Here is an 18395-nt window from a genome sequence, read left to right as displayed (position 1 = left end):
CTGTTTCAGAAGGACCTGCTATCTGAATCTGGAGACGGGAGAATTAATAAAGACGACGTACTGATGCTTTATCAGCTATACTAACTGATTGAAGGTACATTGGTGTATGTACTCTTAACTTTATCAATAAGCTTCATATAAACCAGTGCTTCCATTATCAATACATATACTACTATTGTTTAGGAGGTCTGGAATCAACATACATTTCATTTAAAGTTCAAGTAATAAGCTTTCCCAACCAGACTTAATCTTATGGACTTTTGAGGTACCCATTACAATTCACTAGTTCAAAAGATTTACATTAATCGCAATCTGGCTTCTGTAAGAAAAGGGATTTACAATCTTAATTTATGTCTCACACTAGATCATCGTCATTAAGTTTAGAATTTAAAGTTCAAAGGTAAGTTGTCTACAACTTAGATATTGTTTAATGTTAAATCGATAGCTCGGTAGAAAATTGTAGCGAATATACTTGAAAGTACTTGGTTCTTGTTACAATGATAATAAGTCTTCGAATAGCTAGAGAAGTAGTACGATAAGAGATTTACGAACTATACCAGATTAAAGATAATATATCACCATATTACCATCATTGCATATGAAATAGGAGCTAATATATTGCTGCGTGATTATGAATAATAAATATAGGTGTGGTGTGTGTCACTTTAAGCAAAAGTGGTTAAAATTTAAAATATTAATCGATTGTTGAAAGCTCCCTTATAACCGCTACCGAAATATTGGATACCTCAACTCGCACAAACGCCAGATCAATATACTAATGTTACAGTGGTTATCTTATCAATGATATACTACTTATAAAGATTCAAATATGATACTTAATATATTTTATACTATATGTAATGCACAATATCCCAATGTCTAAACCCTAAAAATACAAATAACAAATAAACAGCTCTTCTATATAATAATTTTTTTGTTCTACCTTTTCTTAATGTACAAACTCAACATTCTGTTTATACAATAACCCTTCAACAAAAAACACCCAACAAGAACAAAACATGAATATATAATGATCATGATTGAAAATACAAAAATTCAATTCATGTCTTTTTCTATTATGAACACATGATAATAAAAATTATCGACCTAACAAATTTCCCACGTTTTGAATTAATTAATAATATAATAACTTTTGAATAACCAAAATAAAATCAATGCAAAACCCAAGAAACTTCAATTCTAAAACAACAAAAAAATTAATTAACAACGGAAAATGAACTGAAAAAAACTCAAATATATATAAATTAATGAAATATAACAACGTTATATTAATATTCAAAATTCAATTCATTCTCTCTCGATATAAAAGACCTCCTTGTGAATCATATAATGATAATCACATAATGATGGATCCCAAATATGATAAACTAATCCTAAAAAAGCGATTGAGACATTTTGACTGCGCATGACACCATGAAAAACACTTATAAAATCAAATAACTAAAACCAAATAAAAACAAATAATGAGGATTCAAACCCTTTGAAAAGAGCTTGAATAAGCTTACCACCAACTGTTAGCTGATGAAGATGGGTTACCATAACTTGATGATTGGTAAGATGAGAAAGCACCACCAGCACCACCAGCACCACGAGTAGATTGGTTACCGTAAGCACCGCCGAATGAGTTACCATATGAAGCACCACCATTGTTGTAGCCACCACCGTAACCACCGAATGAACCACCACCATTGTTAAATCCTGGTTGACGACGGAAATCTCTGGTGTTGTTGTTACGACCACCACGGCCACCACGACCACCACGACCACCTGAAGATTCTCTGGCAATAGTGTTTAAGAATTGTGGGACTTCTTGGTTAGCTTCAGATAAGATATCAATCAAATCTTTGACAACGTTTTTGTTACCTCTGTTTAAGAAAGCAGTAGCAACACCTGTGTTACCAGCACGACCGGTACGACCAATACGATGAACATAATCATCAATATCAGTTGGTAAATCATAGTTGATAACATGAGTAACGTTTGGAATATCTAAACCTCTTGCAGCAACAGCTGTAGCAACTAAGATTGGAGCTTTACCACTTCTGAAGTATTCTAAAGCACGTTCACGTTCATTTTGAGTACGATCACCGTGAATAGAAGTAGCTGGGAAATTGGTGTTGATTAAGAAATCTGATAATGCATCAGCCATTCTCTTGGTTTCAACGAAAATTAAAGTTAAACCATTTTCATCAGCAGATAAAATATCTAATAAAACTGATCTTTTTTCGTCATCTTCAACGTATAAGACTTTTTGTGTAATGTTTTCTGAAGTTGATCCAACTTTACCAACAGATAAGAAAATATAATCTTTCAAGAAATCACGAGCCAACATTTGAATATCAGTTGGGAAAGTAGCTGAAAACATAAGAGTTTGACGTTCTTCAACTGGTGGCATATCACATTCTTGGACAATGTGTCTGATTTGTGGTTCGAAACCCATATCTAACATTCTATCAGCTTCATCTAAAACTAAATATTTGATGTTTCTTAATGAAATAACACCACGTTCTAATAAATCGTTCAAACGACCTGGAGTAGCAACTAATAAATCACAACCTCTTTGGATATCTTGGATTTGACTTCTAATATCAGAACCACCGTAAACAACGGTTGGGCGGACCCATGATCTGTATGTGAATTTTTTAGCTTCATCATAAATTTGAGAAACTAATTCTCTGGTTGGAGCTAAAACTAAAGCAGTTGGATAAGCTTTTCTTCTTGAAAATTGAGTAGTTGGTTCAGGAACTTCAGATGGACCATTTAAAAATGATTCTGATAAAATTGGGAAAAGGAAACCACCAGTTTTACCTGAACCAGTTTGAGCACAAGCCATTAAATCACGACCAGCAGCAACGATTGGAACAGAGTATTTTTGGACTGGGGTTGGTTTAGTGAAACGAGCCTTTTTAATGTTTTCCAGTAATAATTCTTCTAATGGAGGAGCAGTAAATGAATCAATTGGTTCTGGAACACCATCACCTGAAGCTTCAACTGGAATATCATCATAATTGTCAAAGTTGATACCTGAGGATTGGAATTTTGGATCATCAGCAGCACCGAATAATTCAATCTCTACGTTTGCATTGGCTTGACCTGGAACATGTTTACCATCAACAAATCTACCTTGATCAGCACTTTGGAAACGACCGCCAGATCCACCATTACGATTGAAACCACCACGGCCACCTCTTCTGTTATTGTAACCACCGAAAGCACCACCGCTAGAGTAGCCTCTGTTGAAACCACCATTATTGTAGCCACCGCCGTAACCACCGCCATTTGAGTATGAGTTATCAAAGTTTCTTGCTGGTGAAGCGCCGCCATCTTGTTGTTGACGACGAGCATGAGGAGGAACATAACCTTTCTTTCCACCACGGCCAGCGTTAGCACCGCCGTTAATGTTCATGTTTTGGAAACTGTCTTCAATATTTGACATGTTGTTTAATATAATCTTGTTAATTCAATTATTTATAAAGAGATCAAGTGTCTCGTTCTTTCGCTTTGCTTTTATATCAGCGTTTCTTTAGAGATGATGTCTATTTTTTTTTCTTTTTCAGGACAAGCTATAAAAAAAATTTTCGCATTTTTCGCCACTGAACGACGCGTCCGAAAGGGTAAGTTTTGTCCACGTGACGCATCACCTGAGTATTACCAATTACTGACTAAGCGATTGTGTGGTCAGTACCATTTATAGATGATTACAACCAATTTGAATGAGTTGATCATCATGAATCCTGAATCTATTAACTTTGATTAACAGCGTCTAAATCCACAATACCATGAATGAGGTTCACAAATCTAATGATGTTCAATATATCGGTGCTCTATAGGGTAAAAACAAGAATATGCTAGTGCTCTACAATACAAACTGGTAGCTAAAGGTGCTATTCAAAGCGCTATAGAAGCCAATGTCACCCAGCGGTTACACATTTTAATTTCTCTATCTATGACGCTGTTAACTTGGAAAAAGAACCTACAAGAGCTTTGACTCGAACCAAAAAGTGCATCTAGGATCCATTTTCTGTTCAAATTGCCCGGTAATGTTAACCTCAAAACGTTTTCTTCTCATATAATCACAAATCACAAAGACAAATACTTTTCTGAACGGCTTTTCATAGCGTGCTTTTCCAAAGATTAACAATGAGAACTTTTTTCTTTCGATCAAAAAATATCTCTTAATAAGCCTCAATCAAACAGAAAATAAACAGGGCTCGATGATTTGGGAAACTTATAAAAGGAGTTTCCTTGACTTAACATTCTTCTGGATTTTTTTCATATTGATTCTTCATCTATTTAACATATAACACTTTCTACAGATTTATTACAATACTTGTCACGAGTGATTAACATTATAAATTATAAATATAAGCTATAGAAACATAAAAGTAAAAGAGAATATAATATAATATGGCTTCACCGTCTTCAACTAATGACACTGATAGTGATCGTTCATCACCTGGAAAAGATATTACTAAAGTTACTAACAGTCTCACCAATGTTGCAACAATTGAAAAAGGCGATATGAGTCAAACTCAACTTACCAAATGGCAAAGATTCAAAGACAGTTTCCAAAGAAAGGAAGAGGTACAAGATGATTCAGATGATTTAGAAGCACAAGATCCTTCAACCAAGAAGAAGAAAGCACCGGGTATGTCTTCTCGTCATGTTGCATTGATTGCAATGGCTGGTGGTTTAGGTACTGGTTTGTTGGTTGGTAATGGTCGTGCATTATCTCTTGGTGGACCAGGTGGATTATTAATTGCATATGGAATCATTGGTGTTATGTTATTCGCAACTATGTCAGCTGCGGGTGAATTGGCTGTTTCTTATTCTTCATTGACTGGTGGTTTCAATGCTTATGCTGCTAAATTAGTTGATCCATCTTTGGGGTTTGCAATTGCTTGGAATTATGCATTAAATTGGCTTACTGTCTTACCATTGGAAATGGTCACAGCCAGTATGACTATTCGTTTCTGGAATAAGACTATTAATCCAGATATTTTTGTGGCTATCCTTTTAGTCTTTGTTATCTTGATCAATTTTTTTGGTGCTAAAGGTTATGCTGAAGCTGAATTTTGGTTCAATTTAGCCAAAGTTTTAATGATTTCGGGATTTATTATTTTGGGTCTCTTAATTGATACTGGTGTAGCTGGTAATTTAGGATATATTGGCGCTAAATACTTTCAAGATCCTGGTCCTTTTGCTAATGGATTTAAAGGTGTTTGTGCGTGTTTTGTTACTTCAACTTTCTCACTAGGTGGTACTGAATTTGCTGTTATGAGTGCAAGTTCATTTTCTAATCCAAGAAAGGCCATTCCAACCGCTATTAAACAAGTCTTTTATAGACTTTTGATTTTTTATTTCCTTTCAATTTTCATCGTTGGTTTATTAGTTCCTTATAATTCTGATAGATTAATGGGTTCAGGTCATAATGATGGTGCTCCAGTATCACCATATGTCATTGCTATTGAATCTGCAGGTGTCACTGTTATTCCACATATTATTAATGCTGTTATTTTAATTGCCGTTCTATCTGTTGGTAATTCTGCTTTGTTCACATCAGCTCGTACATTCTACTCATTGGCACAACAAGGTTTTGCTCCTAAATGGTTTGATTATGTTGATAAACAAGATAGACCATTAAGAGCTATGTTGATTCCTTTGATTTTTGGTCTTTTCAGTTTTATTGCTGCTTATGAAGATCAAGAAATGATTTTCACTTGGTTATTATCACTTTCCGGTTTGTCAACTATTTTCACATGGGGTTTAATTACCTTGAGTCATTTGAGATTCAGATCAGCTATGCATGTACAAGGTTTAAATGTCAATGAATTGAGTTATGTTTCAATGACTGGTTATTGGGGTTCACTTGTTGCTTTGATTTTAATGGTTTTTGTATTGGTTTCGCATTTTTGGGTTTCATTATTCCCATTCCATAATGATGGTAAACCAAGTGCAAATTCATTTTTTCAAAATTATCTTGGATTATTTTCATTTTTAAGTCTTTACGTTGGTCATAAAATTTATTCTGGTAATTGGAAATTATACATTAAAGCTGAAGATATTGATTTAGTTTCTGATCGTACAATTTTCCAAGCAGATGTTTTAGGACAAGAAAAACAAGAACTTGATGATAAATTAAAACAAGGGCCATTATATAAAAGAATTTTGAACTTTTGGTGTTGAATCATAATTACTTGATTACAATAATAGCGGATTACATAATATAGAGCTACTAATGATAAAACTACTTTTTTAATGATGATTTACAATGATGATTTTATAGATGATTTAGATGATAATGATTAATAAACATGAATAGTTTTTTTGAAATTAAGCATTAATTATATTAATTGTTGTAGAGTATATAATTATTTATAATATATCTTTATTCTTATATAAATTGTTATGTTCGAAGGGCATGGATCTCGTTAAATTAAATTGTGAACTTTTATTTTTTAAATTTATCAAGTGTTAACGCTGATACATCTAAACCTTTAAATCTTGGACTTAAAGTTGGGGTAGCAGCATGAGATTTTATAACTGGTGGAGTATCAATACCTTGACCAGGAGGAGGCATATAATAAGTTGATAAATCATTATCATCAATATCATCAGGAGATTCATGACCAGCTTCAAATTGTTCTTCACTTTCATTTTGTTCAGATTCAGAATTTTCGGAGTCAGAATCCATATTTAATTTAAATTTTGGTTTTGATAATTGATTAACTTCATAATTTTTTTTATTTTTTGTTGATAATAAATGAACAAATGATTTTTGTTGTTCTCTAATATTCCAATTTAATGTACGACTTACACTATCAAAATATTCAGTTGGTGATGACATTACAGTTGGCATTGAAAATGGTGAAGCAGAAATAGAAACATAATCTCCTTTTTGTAATTCAACTCTTGATCTACCATCAAATGCAGCCCAAGCTGTGGAGCGACTTCTTTTAGGAACTCTAACTTTCAGTACCATACTATCAGGTAATAAAATTGGTCTAAATGATAAAGTATGAGGACAAATTGGAGTAACAGAAATAGCTGAAACATTTGGATGAACTAAAGACCCGCCAGCGGATAATGAATAAGCAGTTGAACCAGTTGGTGTAGCGATAATTAACCCATCAGCTTGTGCCACAGTTAATAAATTCCCATCACCAAATAATTCCAACATTGATACAAAAGGTGAAGGACCTCTATCTATTGTGACTTCATTTAAAGCCTGTTGTTCACATACTAAAGATCCATCTGATTTATGAACACGACATGATAATCTCATTCGAAGATTTGTTCTAATTCCCTTTTCTAATACAATTTTCAAAGTTTCTCTGAATTCTTCATATTGGAAAGTTGTTAAAAATCCTAATGAGCCTAAACTGAAAGACATCACAGGTGGAACACTTCTTTGAAATAATGATGAAGTATAAAGAACAGTACCATCACCTCCTAAAGTGATTACTAAATCTATTAATTCTGAATTTTCATTAATAAATCGTTTATCCCAATATTTAAGCGCTGTCTTTGCTCTTGGAATATCTCTAATCAGACTTTGTGGATTGAATCTTCTTGATCTTTCTAAATGATAATCAACATAAACATTTAAATTTTTATAATTAATCAATAACCATTCGGCCATTTCTCTTGTTAAATAAACTAATGAATTATCTCTTGCCTTCGTCACTATTAATACATTTTTAGCATCTAATTTAACTGTGGTTTTCGATAAATTCTTTTGGAGTAATCGTACATTATGTGCTTGTTCTGATAAATTCTGATGAGATCTGTTTTGCTTTAGGTCATTGGAACTGTTTGAAATTCTTTTAAGCAGCGTTTTGGTATCTTCACCATTTGTCATTTCAAGATCCTTTTTTGTTGGGACTTGTGAGTGACTCTTTTGTTTAGCCTGTATTGGTCCATGCATTTCCTGGTTCTTCTATATGGGTTCTAATTTGATCAATTTCTAGTGAATGTTTAAGTCAGCTTCTTCTTCTATATTAATAATGTTCATGAAGTTGTTGTTAATGAGATTGTTTTGGTTATCAAAAATTGAGAGTGTATGGGTTTTTTTTGCTTCCAACGGTTTTCGCTCACCCACAATTTTATTAATCAAAATATATTTAGCGCTTTATTTGAAGATCTTGATTAAATTGAGAATTATATCAAGTACTTGATTAGATTATGAATAACGGGATATTGGATGTTAATTATATCAATCATTTTCTAATTTTTGTATTAATAAGCCAATGGGTTTTCATTTTTGATCAAGAGTTTAGAGCTGCAGAGATCAACCCGTTAAAAGCGTTATACTCCTTTAACCATAATTTCCGAATACATTTAAACTACAAATATAAATATAATATTCTCAAAATTCTTTTAATAACTAAAAACAATTGTTTAATATATTTTAACTGAATTCATATATAAGCTTTTAAATATTGTATACTTTATGAAAGTTCCTTAATTTTTGGCAACTTCTTTAACACGACATTTCCAACCACCAGTAGTTTTATCTAATAACGGTAAAGAAGCACCTAAACACCAACCTAATTCATTATCAGCAATTTTTTTAGCAGTTCTTAATTCACGATGTAATGGGATATCATAACCGGTATGTAAAAGAGCAACTTGGAATGAAAGATCTAAACACCATTGAGGTTCATCTTTTAATTCTTTGATTGAACCATCAATTGCACTAAATGTTGAAGCCCAAACTGATTCACCATTACAAACATTTTTAGCTAAATCTGATAATTCACCTAATGTGAATGATGAAGGTAAACCCAATGGATTTGTACGATCATAAAAATATGAAAAAACATATAAATCACTAGTTTCATGGAATGTCTTAACTAATGAAGGTTGATGAACACCATTGAAAGAACATGGAGCTTTATCACATGCTGCATCTTTATTTAAAATTGATTCTGCAAGGAATCTACATTGTGCACCTGCTGGAGTTTCTGAACCTTTTAAATCAACAGTATATGAAACATCATCAACTTTAACTTTAACATCTTTAACAGATAAACCTGGTGGGATACATGGAGATTCTAAAGTTGCTTTGGAATCTTTTTTAACTTTACCATCTTTAATACCAGCTTTAACAATTAATGAATTAATTTTTTCTCTACCAGCCATTAAACCATAACCTAAATGAGAAAATTGATAAAGACTAAAATCTCTATTACCAAAATTAATTTCATATTTATGTTGACCATCAATCATTTTTTCACCATTTTTAAAATCTGGTTGGAAAACAATTTGAGTTGAACCACCACCTAAATCAAAAACAGCAGCAGTTGGAGTTTTAGCACTTGAACCAATATTACCTAATAAATAATTTGCAGTAATCCAAGCATAAACACCTTCATCATCACCACTCATAATAGAAACACCATCACCTTCCACAACGGCAAATGGATAATCATTTTCTAAATGTTTACGAACAGCAGCTAAGATATTTTTTGATTTTTCTTCACCTAATAAACGTAAACCTGCAGTTGCCTTAACTGCAACAGGTGTACAAGATCTTTTTGATTCTGGAACAGTTTTCAAAGCTAATTCTAATAAAGGATCTAATGATTTAGCAGCACCTGTAGTATCAGTATCAAATGAAGATAAACCAGGTTTTAACATTTCAAATTCTTCTTTATTTAATTTTGGTGGAGAATAACAAACATCAAATTCATAAATATGAACTCTTGAACCTGTAGAACCTGCATCAATCATAACAACATATTCTGGATCTTTTTTACAATTTGCAACATTTTGAGTAGATTCTTTTTTAGAATCTGATAAATCATTTGATAAATCATTTGAAACATCATTTGAATCAGAATTTGAATCAGAATCTTTATCAGGAACACCTTCATAAACTCTATTTGAATCTTTAATAGCATCAAATTCACCTTTAATTGGAGCTTTTTCATTCATTTTAGGTTTTGGAGCTTCTTTTGGGGTATTAACATCAGCAATTTTTTCCTTTGAATCATCATCATTAGTTGTTGGTTTTTTAGAATCAATTGAATCATCAGCATATTGAGGTGAGTTACCAATAACTTCACCATCATTACCAGTTTGTGGTTGGTTTGGAGATGGTGGATATAAAGGTTCACCTTCTTCACCTGTAACAGGAGAATTTGTTGTTGAACCAAGATCAATAGAACCTAATTTTGATTTTGATAAACCTTCACTAACATTACCAGGTGAAGCTATTAAGAATGTAACTATACCAAATATGACCAGAGCACCTATTATGAAGCGAGTGTTGCGCACTGCGTTGAAGACTTTTGTGCCAGACATGATATATTCTTGGATGGTGTAAGATCAAAGAATATTAAAGCTAGTTTATCTTAGTTCCTGGTATAATTGTTGACTTTATTCAAGTTTGAGAATTTACTTTTTCAATGAGTATTGGCCAAAAACGCGATTTTTTTACTTTTTTTAAATCAAATTTGAGATCGCGTATTAAAAGAAATGAAATTTGGTGAATAAAAGAGTATTTTGAGAGATCTTATGGTTTATAATTATTGTGTCATTATAATCAATGTTAACTTGGTGTTAAAACTCTTTTGAATTGAAATATCATCACTTTAAAGTGAAAATTTAGTATATTTCAAATATTCTGACTAAGCACTGTTATCAGCATTACATAATCCAAGATATATTTAGAAAAGTTTAATTAATACCCATAAAATACAATACTTGGTGATATAACCATTTGACACAATAAATTCATATTCAAATACATATACATACACACACCACAATGTCAAGAAACAGTGATAAAGCCAATACAGTACTTTTCAGATATCAAGAACAAAAAGCAGAAGAATCAGGATATATAGATTATAATAGTACACAAAGACCTAGAAATATTGGTAAAGTTTTAAATTTAAAAGATTCAGAAAATTGGAGGAAACAAGTATTAAAAGAAATAAATCAAAAAATTACTAAAATACATGATGATAAGTTATCAAATTATCAAATTAGAGATTTAAATGATGATATAAATAAATTAATGAAGGAAAAATATTCATGGGAATATCATATTAGAGAATTAGGTGGGACTGATTATATTAGACATGGTCAAGGGCAAATTGGATTCCAATCGGGTGTGCTGATTAGAGGGTATAGATATTTTGGTAGGGCAAAAGAATTACCTGGTGTTAAAGAATTAATTGCTAAACAAGATGCTAAAAAATTTGAAAAAAATCAAGATTTACAAATAAACAAAACTCAACGTGAGAAATTTTTAGAGTTGGAAGAAAGAATAAATCTTGATTATTTTGGTTATTATGATGAAATAAATGTTGGAGAAAGTGATGAAAAGATGATTTGGAATCAAGTTAATGAGATTATAGGTGAAAATATTGAAGATGAAGATGAAGAACAAGATCAAATTAAAGATGAATTATTAAAATATGAAAGAAGTATAAGTAGGAAATTTGAAAAAAAATTACAAAAAGAACCAATAATTAATGATAAAGATATAATTATAATTGAAGATAATGAAATATTAACATTACAACAAGTTGAGAATCATCTTGTTATGAAAAAACGTCAACAATTAGTTGAAAAATATAGTATATAACTACAGGTAATAATATATATGACAATTAATTTTTAATAAAAAATATATACAATGCTTTTATTATTAAAATATTTTGAAATAATATTAGTAAAATAGAAAAAAATGATAAGAATAATACAATTCTATGTTATTTTGTGGTTTTTTCTTTAATGAAATCTATAAATTAGGAATATTTGATAATATTATGACTTATTATTATTTTCTATTATAATATGTGTATAATGTTGTTTTGTTATATGTGTGTGTTTTTTTAAATAATGGATCATTGAAACTTCGTTAATAATAAAATATAAAATTATTTGATTTTGTTATTCATTCTTCTATGTTTATTTACAAGCTTTAACCAAATAAGTAACTAAATCATTTCTATCTTTTTCTTTTTTCAAACCACCAAAGGCCATTTTAGTACCTGGAATATATTTCTTTGGATTTTCTAAATAATCAGACATTGTTTGTTCATCCCAGTGAACAGCTTTTTTAATGTTAGCTTCAGTATATGAATAACCTGGAGCTTGACCTGAAACACGACCGAAAACAGCATGTAAATTTGGACCAACTTTATGAGCACCACCTTTTTCAACGGTGTGACATTGTAAACATCTAGTTTTGAATAAAGTAGCACCTTTTTTTTCGGAACCTAAAAATATTGTTAGTACATCGAACTAGCAATAAAAGCACAATCAAAGATCACAAAGCCAAAACAAGAATGTATAGTACCCATGATCTATTATGTCTTGTATATATAACATACCTTTTTTGTATGGAGCTGGCATTTTGTATTAATTAAACTATAGTTAATTTAGATATCTATACACAAAAAGTAAACAAGTTTTTAAAAAGTGCATTATTTCAACTTTATATGAAAAAGTCAAATTATGAAATAAATTTAATCGAATATGAATGGATAAATTTTTTCTCGTTATGCACGGATTATAATCAACTTGATTTTTAGTGGCTGGATGGTGGTCGGGGCAGCACCCACGTAATAGTATTCAAAAAGAAACTTGTAATTAAAAAGAGGCACATTGGAACGGTTTAGAAGGAGGAGTTCAGGAGTTAAGGAAGGTGGGAAGGTAATAGAGTCTAGACAGGGACAGTGGGTATCTGGTTATCTGGTTGTGTTCTGTGTAGGATATCTTGTACTCGTAGTAGCACTGGCCAATGGGACGCTGTGTAATCAGTGTGGGTGTGGCGTGTACCGTGCTGTGTGCCTGTCCAGGGGTGACCCGGGGTTTGTATTATTCCACTATGATCTATAGACTATGATAGAGAAGACAATTACATAAAAGAATGGTATTATAGGGGTACTAGAAGGGTGTGGATTGATTGTGTGATAGTGTAATAGTCAATACTATATACTATCAATCCATTTCATTGATATATATATATATATATATATCTATTCATTCATTTATTTATCAATTCAATCAATTGCTAAATCTTCAATCTCATTTCAAAATTCAATCTCATTTTTCACCGTTTTAGAATTCTTTTAGAAAAATTCCAGGTAATTCAAAAACAGAGAAAAACTAAAAAATCAAAAAATTAAAAAAGTGTCAAATTGAAATTCGGTGGTTGAAAATGGTCGGTTCTAGAATTATATATGAAAAATTTATATAGAGACATAAAGACATATACAGAATTATTTAGTTATTGACTATTGTTATTCATAATGGCCATCTTAGGTGAGTGTTCCATATGTAATACAACCCAAGCTAAATATAAATGCTCAAAATGTCCTGTTCAATACTGTTCAATCCCTTGTTTTAAATCTCCTAATCATAATCATGATTCAATAGAAATTACAAGTACAAATACATCAACAATCAACTCAATTAAATCACAAACTTTACAAAATTCAAAATATTCACAAATTTTCCAAGATGAAAAATTTAAATATTTATTAAGTTTTAAATCTTTACAAATTCATTTACATAAAATCAATGAAATTTTACAAAATCCACAAATATCATCAGAAAAAAAATGTGATCAAGCAAATGAATTTTTAACTTCTTTAAGAATTACAGGTCAAAATGAAAATGAATTAATTGAAGAATTTTGTCAACATATTACACACTTATTATCTCAACAAACTTCACAACAAAACTCATAATTCATAATATGGTTTTAAAATACCTTTAACACCATTCAATTTAATTCTAAAAATTGCTCCACCAAGATCATCACCAACATCATTCAATTTAGTTGGATCATCCAAATGTAAATTTGCACTTGTTATAAATAATTCATCTAAATCATCACCACCAAATATAACTGATGTGATTCTTTCAGCTGGTAATTTAAAAATTTCAATCAATTGACCTTGTGAATCAAAATGTAATACTGATGAAGTACTGAAAACTGCAGTATAAATATGTTCATCTTCAGTTAATGTGAATCCATCAGGTTCTGGTGATTCAAAATCTGGTAACCAATCTTTAATTTTAATATGAGGTTTTTGATTTGATATTTCACCTGTGGTTAAATCATAATCAAATTTATAGATTATAAAATCTAATGATGATGTCCAATATAAAGTTTTACCATCTTGAGACCAATTAATACCATTTGGAATCAAAGCATTTGGAACTTGTGTAACAAGTTTATTATTATCTGATTTATCAACTTTGATTAATTTACCTTCATCAATTGGACCATTTTCAAAATCACCCATTAATCCAATCCAAATATTACCCCTTGGATCAATATTACCATCATTTGATCTTAATTTATAATCTTCTTTAGGATATTTAATAATATATTCAAATTTTTTTGTTCGGAAATTAAAAGTAGCAATCCCTCTTTTACCACCAATTAAAACTAAATCATCATCTTTAGTTAAAAAAACAACACCAAATAATTCATCTGGAGTATCGAAAGCTTCATGAGTTTCTTGAACTTTTGTTAATTCTTCAATTGGATATTCTTGAGATTTAGATCCCTTTGATGATAAAAAAACTCGATGTAATTGTCCTTCAATTATATCAACCCATAATAAGGAATTATTGGATTTATTATAAGTTGGTCCTTCTGATAATCTACCATAATAATTTAAAAATGGCTGATGTTATAGTTAGTATAAGGATACTAAACATTTCATAACCCTTAACTCACTTTTTCAATAATTGTTTCTTTAACCATCTTTGATCAATAATATATAACTTTAATCAATAATGTCAAAAGTATCAAGAACTTGATTCAATACCAATTGAATTGATTTATATATATTTTGTAAACAGCAAAGATCTAAAGTTTATATAACAATAAACAACAACTTTATGCTATAGTGTAATTTTCAGATTTCGAACAATTCCAACATGTTGCACATATCAAAATAATCCCACAATTTTTTGTATGGTACTGTGTAATCAATTAAGCAATTTGCTGAATATTCATTTATAATTAATATTAATTGCTATTATATGTCAGTTGTATATATTGGAAATTGTAAAGAAATATCAAAAGCAATTTCATTAACATATTTGGTAAAGAACTGTTAAGTTATAACTTCTATATTAAATCTGGGGTTTGTTGATTACGTAATGGATTAGTAAATTAATATAGATAGTATAGAAAATTATATACTTATTGACTATTGTTCCCAATAGAAAACTACACATACAGATGCATCAACTTAGTCTCTGCTCAATGGAACGTCTAACTAATCTACAGAACAAAATTAAAATGAACTAATTGAAAATTCTTGTTAACAATATATTACATACTTATTGTCCCTTCAAAACCAATCATAGTTCATAATATGGCTTTGAAATACCTTTAACACCATCCAATTTAATTCTAAAAATTGCACCACCAAGATCACTACCAGTTTGATTTAATTTACTTGGATCATCCAAATGTAAATTAGCACTGGTAATATATAATTCATCTTGATCAACACCACCAAAAATAACTGATGTGATTCTTTCAGCTGGTAATTTAAATTGTTCAACCAATTGACCTTGAGGATCAAAATGTAAGACTAATGAAGTACTGAAAACTGCAGTATAAAGATGATCATCTTCGGTCAATGTAAATCCATCAGGTTCTGGTGATTCATATCCATGTAACCAATCTTTAATTTTAATATGAGGTCTTTTGTTTGAAATTTCACCAGTGTGCAAATCATAATCAAATTTATAAATTGTGTATTCTAATGATGATGTCCAATATAAAGTTTTACCATCTTTAGACCAATTTATACCATTTGGAATTTTAGAATTTGGAACTTCTGTAATAATTTTATTATCATCTGATTTATCAATTTTAATTAATTTACCTTCATCAATTGCACTATGTTGGAAATCACCAGTTAATCCAATCCAAATATTTCCTAACGGATCAATATTACCATCATTTGATCTTAATTTATCACCACTTTCACCAAATTTAGTAACATATTCAAATTTTTTTGTTCTGAAATCAAAAGAAGCAACACCTTCTCTACAACCAATCAAGACTAAATCATCATCTTTAGTTAAAAAAATAACACCAAAATTTTCATTAGGATTTTCATAAACTTCATGAGTTGCTTCAACTTTTTTTAATTCATCAATTGAATATTCAGATTCTGTAGTTGATGATAAGAAAACACGATGTAATTTTCCGGCAATAATATCAACCCATAAGAAAGAGTTATTCTCCTTATTATAAGTTGCACCTTCTGATAATCTACCATGATAATTCAAAAATGGCTAGATGATTATAATAGTTAGTATTAAACGACCCATAAAAACAATTGTTAATTATCTTACTTTTTCAATAACTGTTTCCTTAACCGCTAAACAAAATAAAACCCACTAACAAATATACCAGAAACTTCATTTTGAATTAACCTTTTTGAAACCCAAAGATCTATAGTATAATAACAACAAAATAGAAATAACATATAATAAACAACAAACACCTACCTTTATATATTATAATTTTTGATTTCAAGTAATTCCAACCTGATGTATCATGCTGCGCTTATCAAAACGAAACACCTCAAATTTAAGCGTAAGCGATTTGATTTGCTATATGTATAGCTGCTATGCTATGTATAAAAGAAAGCTATGAAAATTCAGTTATAGTTGAGTCTTGACTATTGTATTTGTATAACAATTCCATATTTCATAAAGCATGATACCATTAATTATTAAATTTATAACTTAAAATCAGATTTTATATTGACTTGATATACAGTTGGGTAGCTTTAATAAAAATATAAATCTGGGGTCCGATGATTATGTAGTGGATTAGTAATATTCTAGATAAGAATATTAAAATTAAATTTATAGTGGTTATATATATTGATTTAATGGGTTTTATGAAGAATAATGTAATATTTTGGGTTAATTAATATTATGAGATATTCAAATTGGCTAAAAACGGTCAAAAAAATTAGGTTTTTTTAGAATATTTAGATCTATCAATCTCCTAAATTTTAAATTTACTTTGAAATAACAAAAATTGAAAATAATATTTTTGCCGAATTTCAAACTTAGAATTTGGCTATAAAACTTATATGGATGAGTAGAGAATGATCAATAGAGTATTATAAAGCAATAAAATACCAATGTTTACTTATAAATATGTCGTTATAATTTAACTAAAGTTTATTAGGCTGAAAATTTAAATCCATCGGATTTTCTCGGATTTAAAAATCATATATGGACCCTACAAAAAGCACAATTCTTTACATTAACATATATTTAGTATTGAAAAACTGAAAGATAACTAAATAATTGGAATTGACTAGAAGCTTTAAATTATATACACATATTTCATTGACCTATACTCTATAACTACCTACGTAGTTGATATCCTGTTGTTTGTTGCAAGTTGTATATCTGAGTGTTTAATTATGGCATCATATGGTGTACACAGTACGTTTTCATGTTTTCAAGTTTTCAATCATGTTCTGGAATGCATTAAGAATATTTATTGTACAGAAAACTACATATGAAAAACTTGATTAAATCATAAAAGCTAGAAGATCTTGAATTTATAGTACATACCTTTGAGGTGTTATTTATAACTTTAAGGAGGTTGTTTAATGATTGGACCGGTGGAAATTTATGGTTCGTAGTTCTAGGTTGTTGGAGTCCATGTGTTTTAAAATCTGTTTTTTGAAATAGCTGATAAAAATAAGGACTCTAGTTAGATTTTCAAAGAATCAAGGATGCTTGTACAGGTCACAGATTACAGCTACATAAATTAAACAATCACCTACTTATCAAAGTGATAAATTTTAAAGGAAACATCAAGAATCTGGTACCAAGTTCCAACATCCAAGGTGCTACTTTTAGCCTTAATTTTTATATGAAACATAAGTTCAAGATTATCAAACTGTGGATCAACTATGTTTAAGCTTTTAACTGCTTGATTATTAAGTTAAATTTTGAAGCCTTAATATTACTCAATCATACGATATGAAGATCTTCATATTTATCAACTCCAATTTCAACTACCGTTCAACAAATCTTATTTCTAGATCTCATAATTTTTATAAGCTAGATTTATCTCGATTTATAATTTTTCAAAAAACCGGAGATATTGGTCAAGTAATCCCAGCCAATTATAATCAAATTGCATATCCCGTAACCGTAATCTTAAAAAAAAACCAGGAACTAGGTACTAGGTACTAGCGGCTTCGTTAACGTATAAAATCTATACCAAATATTTATCAAGTATTAGAATTTATTAAGTGAACCATATTGGAAACTAGGAAATCAAATTGTGCCCCAAAAATTAACTACACAGCTTTTAAGACGCGTAATAAAAATGGTTAAGA

At 30.1% G+C, this 18395-nt stretch overlaps 7 protein-coding genes across 7 annotated transcripts; 2 read left to right on the top strand and 5 right to left on the bottom strand.

Moving 5' to 3' along the window:
* Positions 1–1522: 1522 nt before the first annotated feature.
* DED1 (DEAD-box ATP-dependent RNA helicase DED1) lies at positions 1523–3457 on the bottom strand (the record flags this gene model as incomplete). The annotated part of the gene is made up of 1 exon (XM_011273898.1): positions 1523–3457. One exon carries the CDS (start codon positions 3455–3457, stop codon positions 1523–1525), a length of 1935 nt encoding a protein of 644 aa, XP_011272200.1.
* Positions 3458–4428: 971 nt separating this feature from the next.
* On the top strand, positions 4429–6207 carry AGP7 (General amino acid permease; the record flags this gene model as incomplete). The annotated part of the gene is made up of 1 exon (XM_011273897.1): positions 4429–6207. The coding sequence occupies one exon, from the start codon at positions 4429–4431 to the stop codon at positions 6205–6207; it is 1779 nt and encodes a 592-aa protein (XP_011272199.1).
* A 265-nt stretch (positions 6208–6472) lies between these two features.
* BN7_5542 (putative inorganic polyphosphate/ATP-NAD kinase) lies at positions 6473–7948 on the bottom strand (the record flags this gene model as incomplete). Its single annotated transcript, XM_011273896.1, has 1 exon — positions 6473–7948. One exon carries the CDS (start codon positions 7946–7948, stop codon positions 6473–6475), a length of 1476 nt encoding a protein of 491 aa, XP_011272198.1.
* A 536-nt stretch (positions 7949–8484) lies between these two features.
* Positions 8485–10329, bottom strand: GDA1 (guanosine diphosphatase; the record flags this gene model as incomplete). The annotated part of the gene is made up of 1 exon (XM_011273895.1): positions 8485–10329. One exon carries the CDS (start codon positions 10327–10329, stop codon positions 8485–8487), a length of 1845 nt encoding a protein of 614 aa, XP_011272197.1.
* A 466-nt stretch (positions 10330–10795) lies between these two features.
* On the top strand, positions 10796–11620 carry ISY1 (Isy1p; the record flags this gene model as incomplete). The annotated part of the gene is made up of 1 exon (XM_011273894.1): positions 10796–11620. One exon carries the CDS (start codon positions 10796–10798, stop codon positions 11618–11620), a length of 825 nt encoding a protein of 274 aa, XP_011272196.1.
* Positions 11621–11946: 326 nt separating this feature from the next.
* Positions 11947–12393, bottom strand: BN7_5539 (c-type cytochrome; the record flags this gene model as incomplete). The annotated part of the gene is made up of 2 exons (XM_011273893.1): positions 11947–12257; positions 12372–12393. The coding sequence occupies 2 exons, from the start codon at positions 12391–12393 to the stop codon at positions 11947–11949; spliced, it is 333 nt and encodes a 110-aa protein (XP_011272195.1).
* A 1334-nt stretch (positions 12394–13727) lies between these two features.
* On the bottom strand, positions 13728–16444 carry BN7_5538 (regucalcin; the record flags this gene model as incomplete). Its single annotated transcript, XM_011273892.1, has 3 exons — positions 13728–14647; positions 15396–16314; positions 16433–16444. 3 exons carry the CDS (start codon positions 16442–16444, stop codon positions 13728–13730), a joined length of 1851 nt encoding a protein of 616 aa, XP_011272194.1.
* Between the last annotated feature and the right edge of the window lie 1951 nt (positions 16445–18395).

This window comes from Wickerhamomyces ciferrii, contig 00219 (genome assembly GCF_000313485.1).
Source record: "Wickerhamomyces ciferrii WGS project CAIF00000000 data, strain NRRL Y-1031 F-60-10, contig 00219, whole genome shotgun sequence".
NCBI lineage: Eukaryota > Fungi > Ascomycota > Saccharomycetes > Phaffomycetales > Wickerhamomycetaceae > Hansenula > Hansenula ciferrii.
This window is presented reverse-complemented; position numbering and strand designations above follow the sequence as displayed.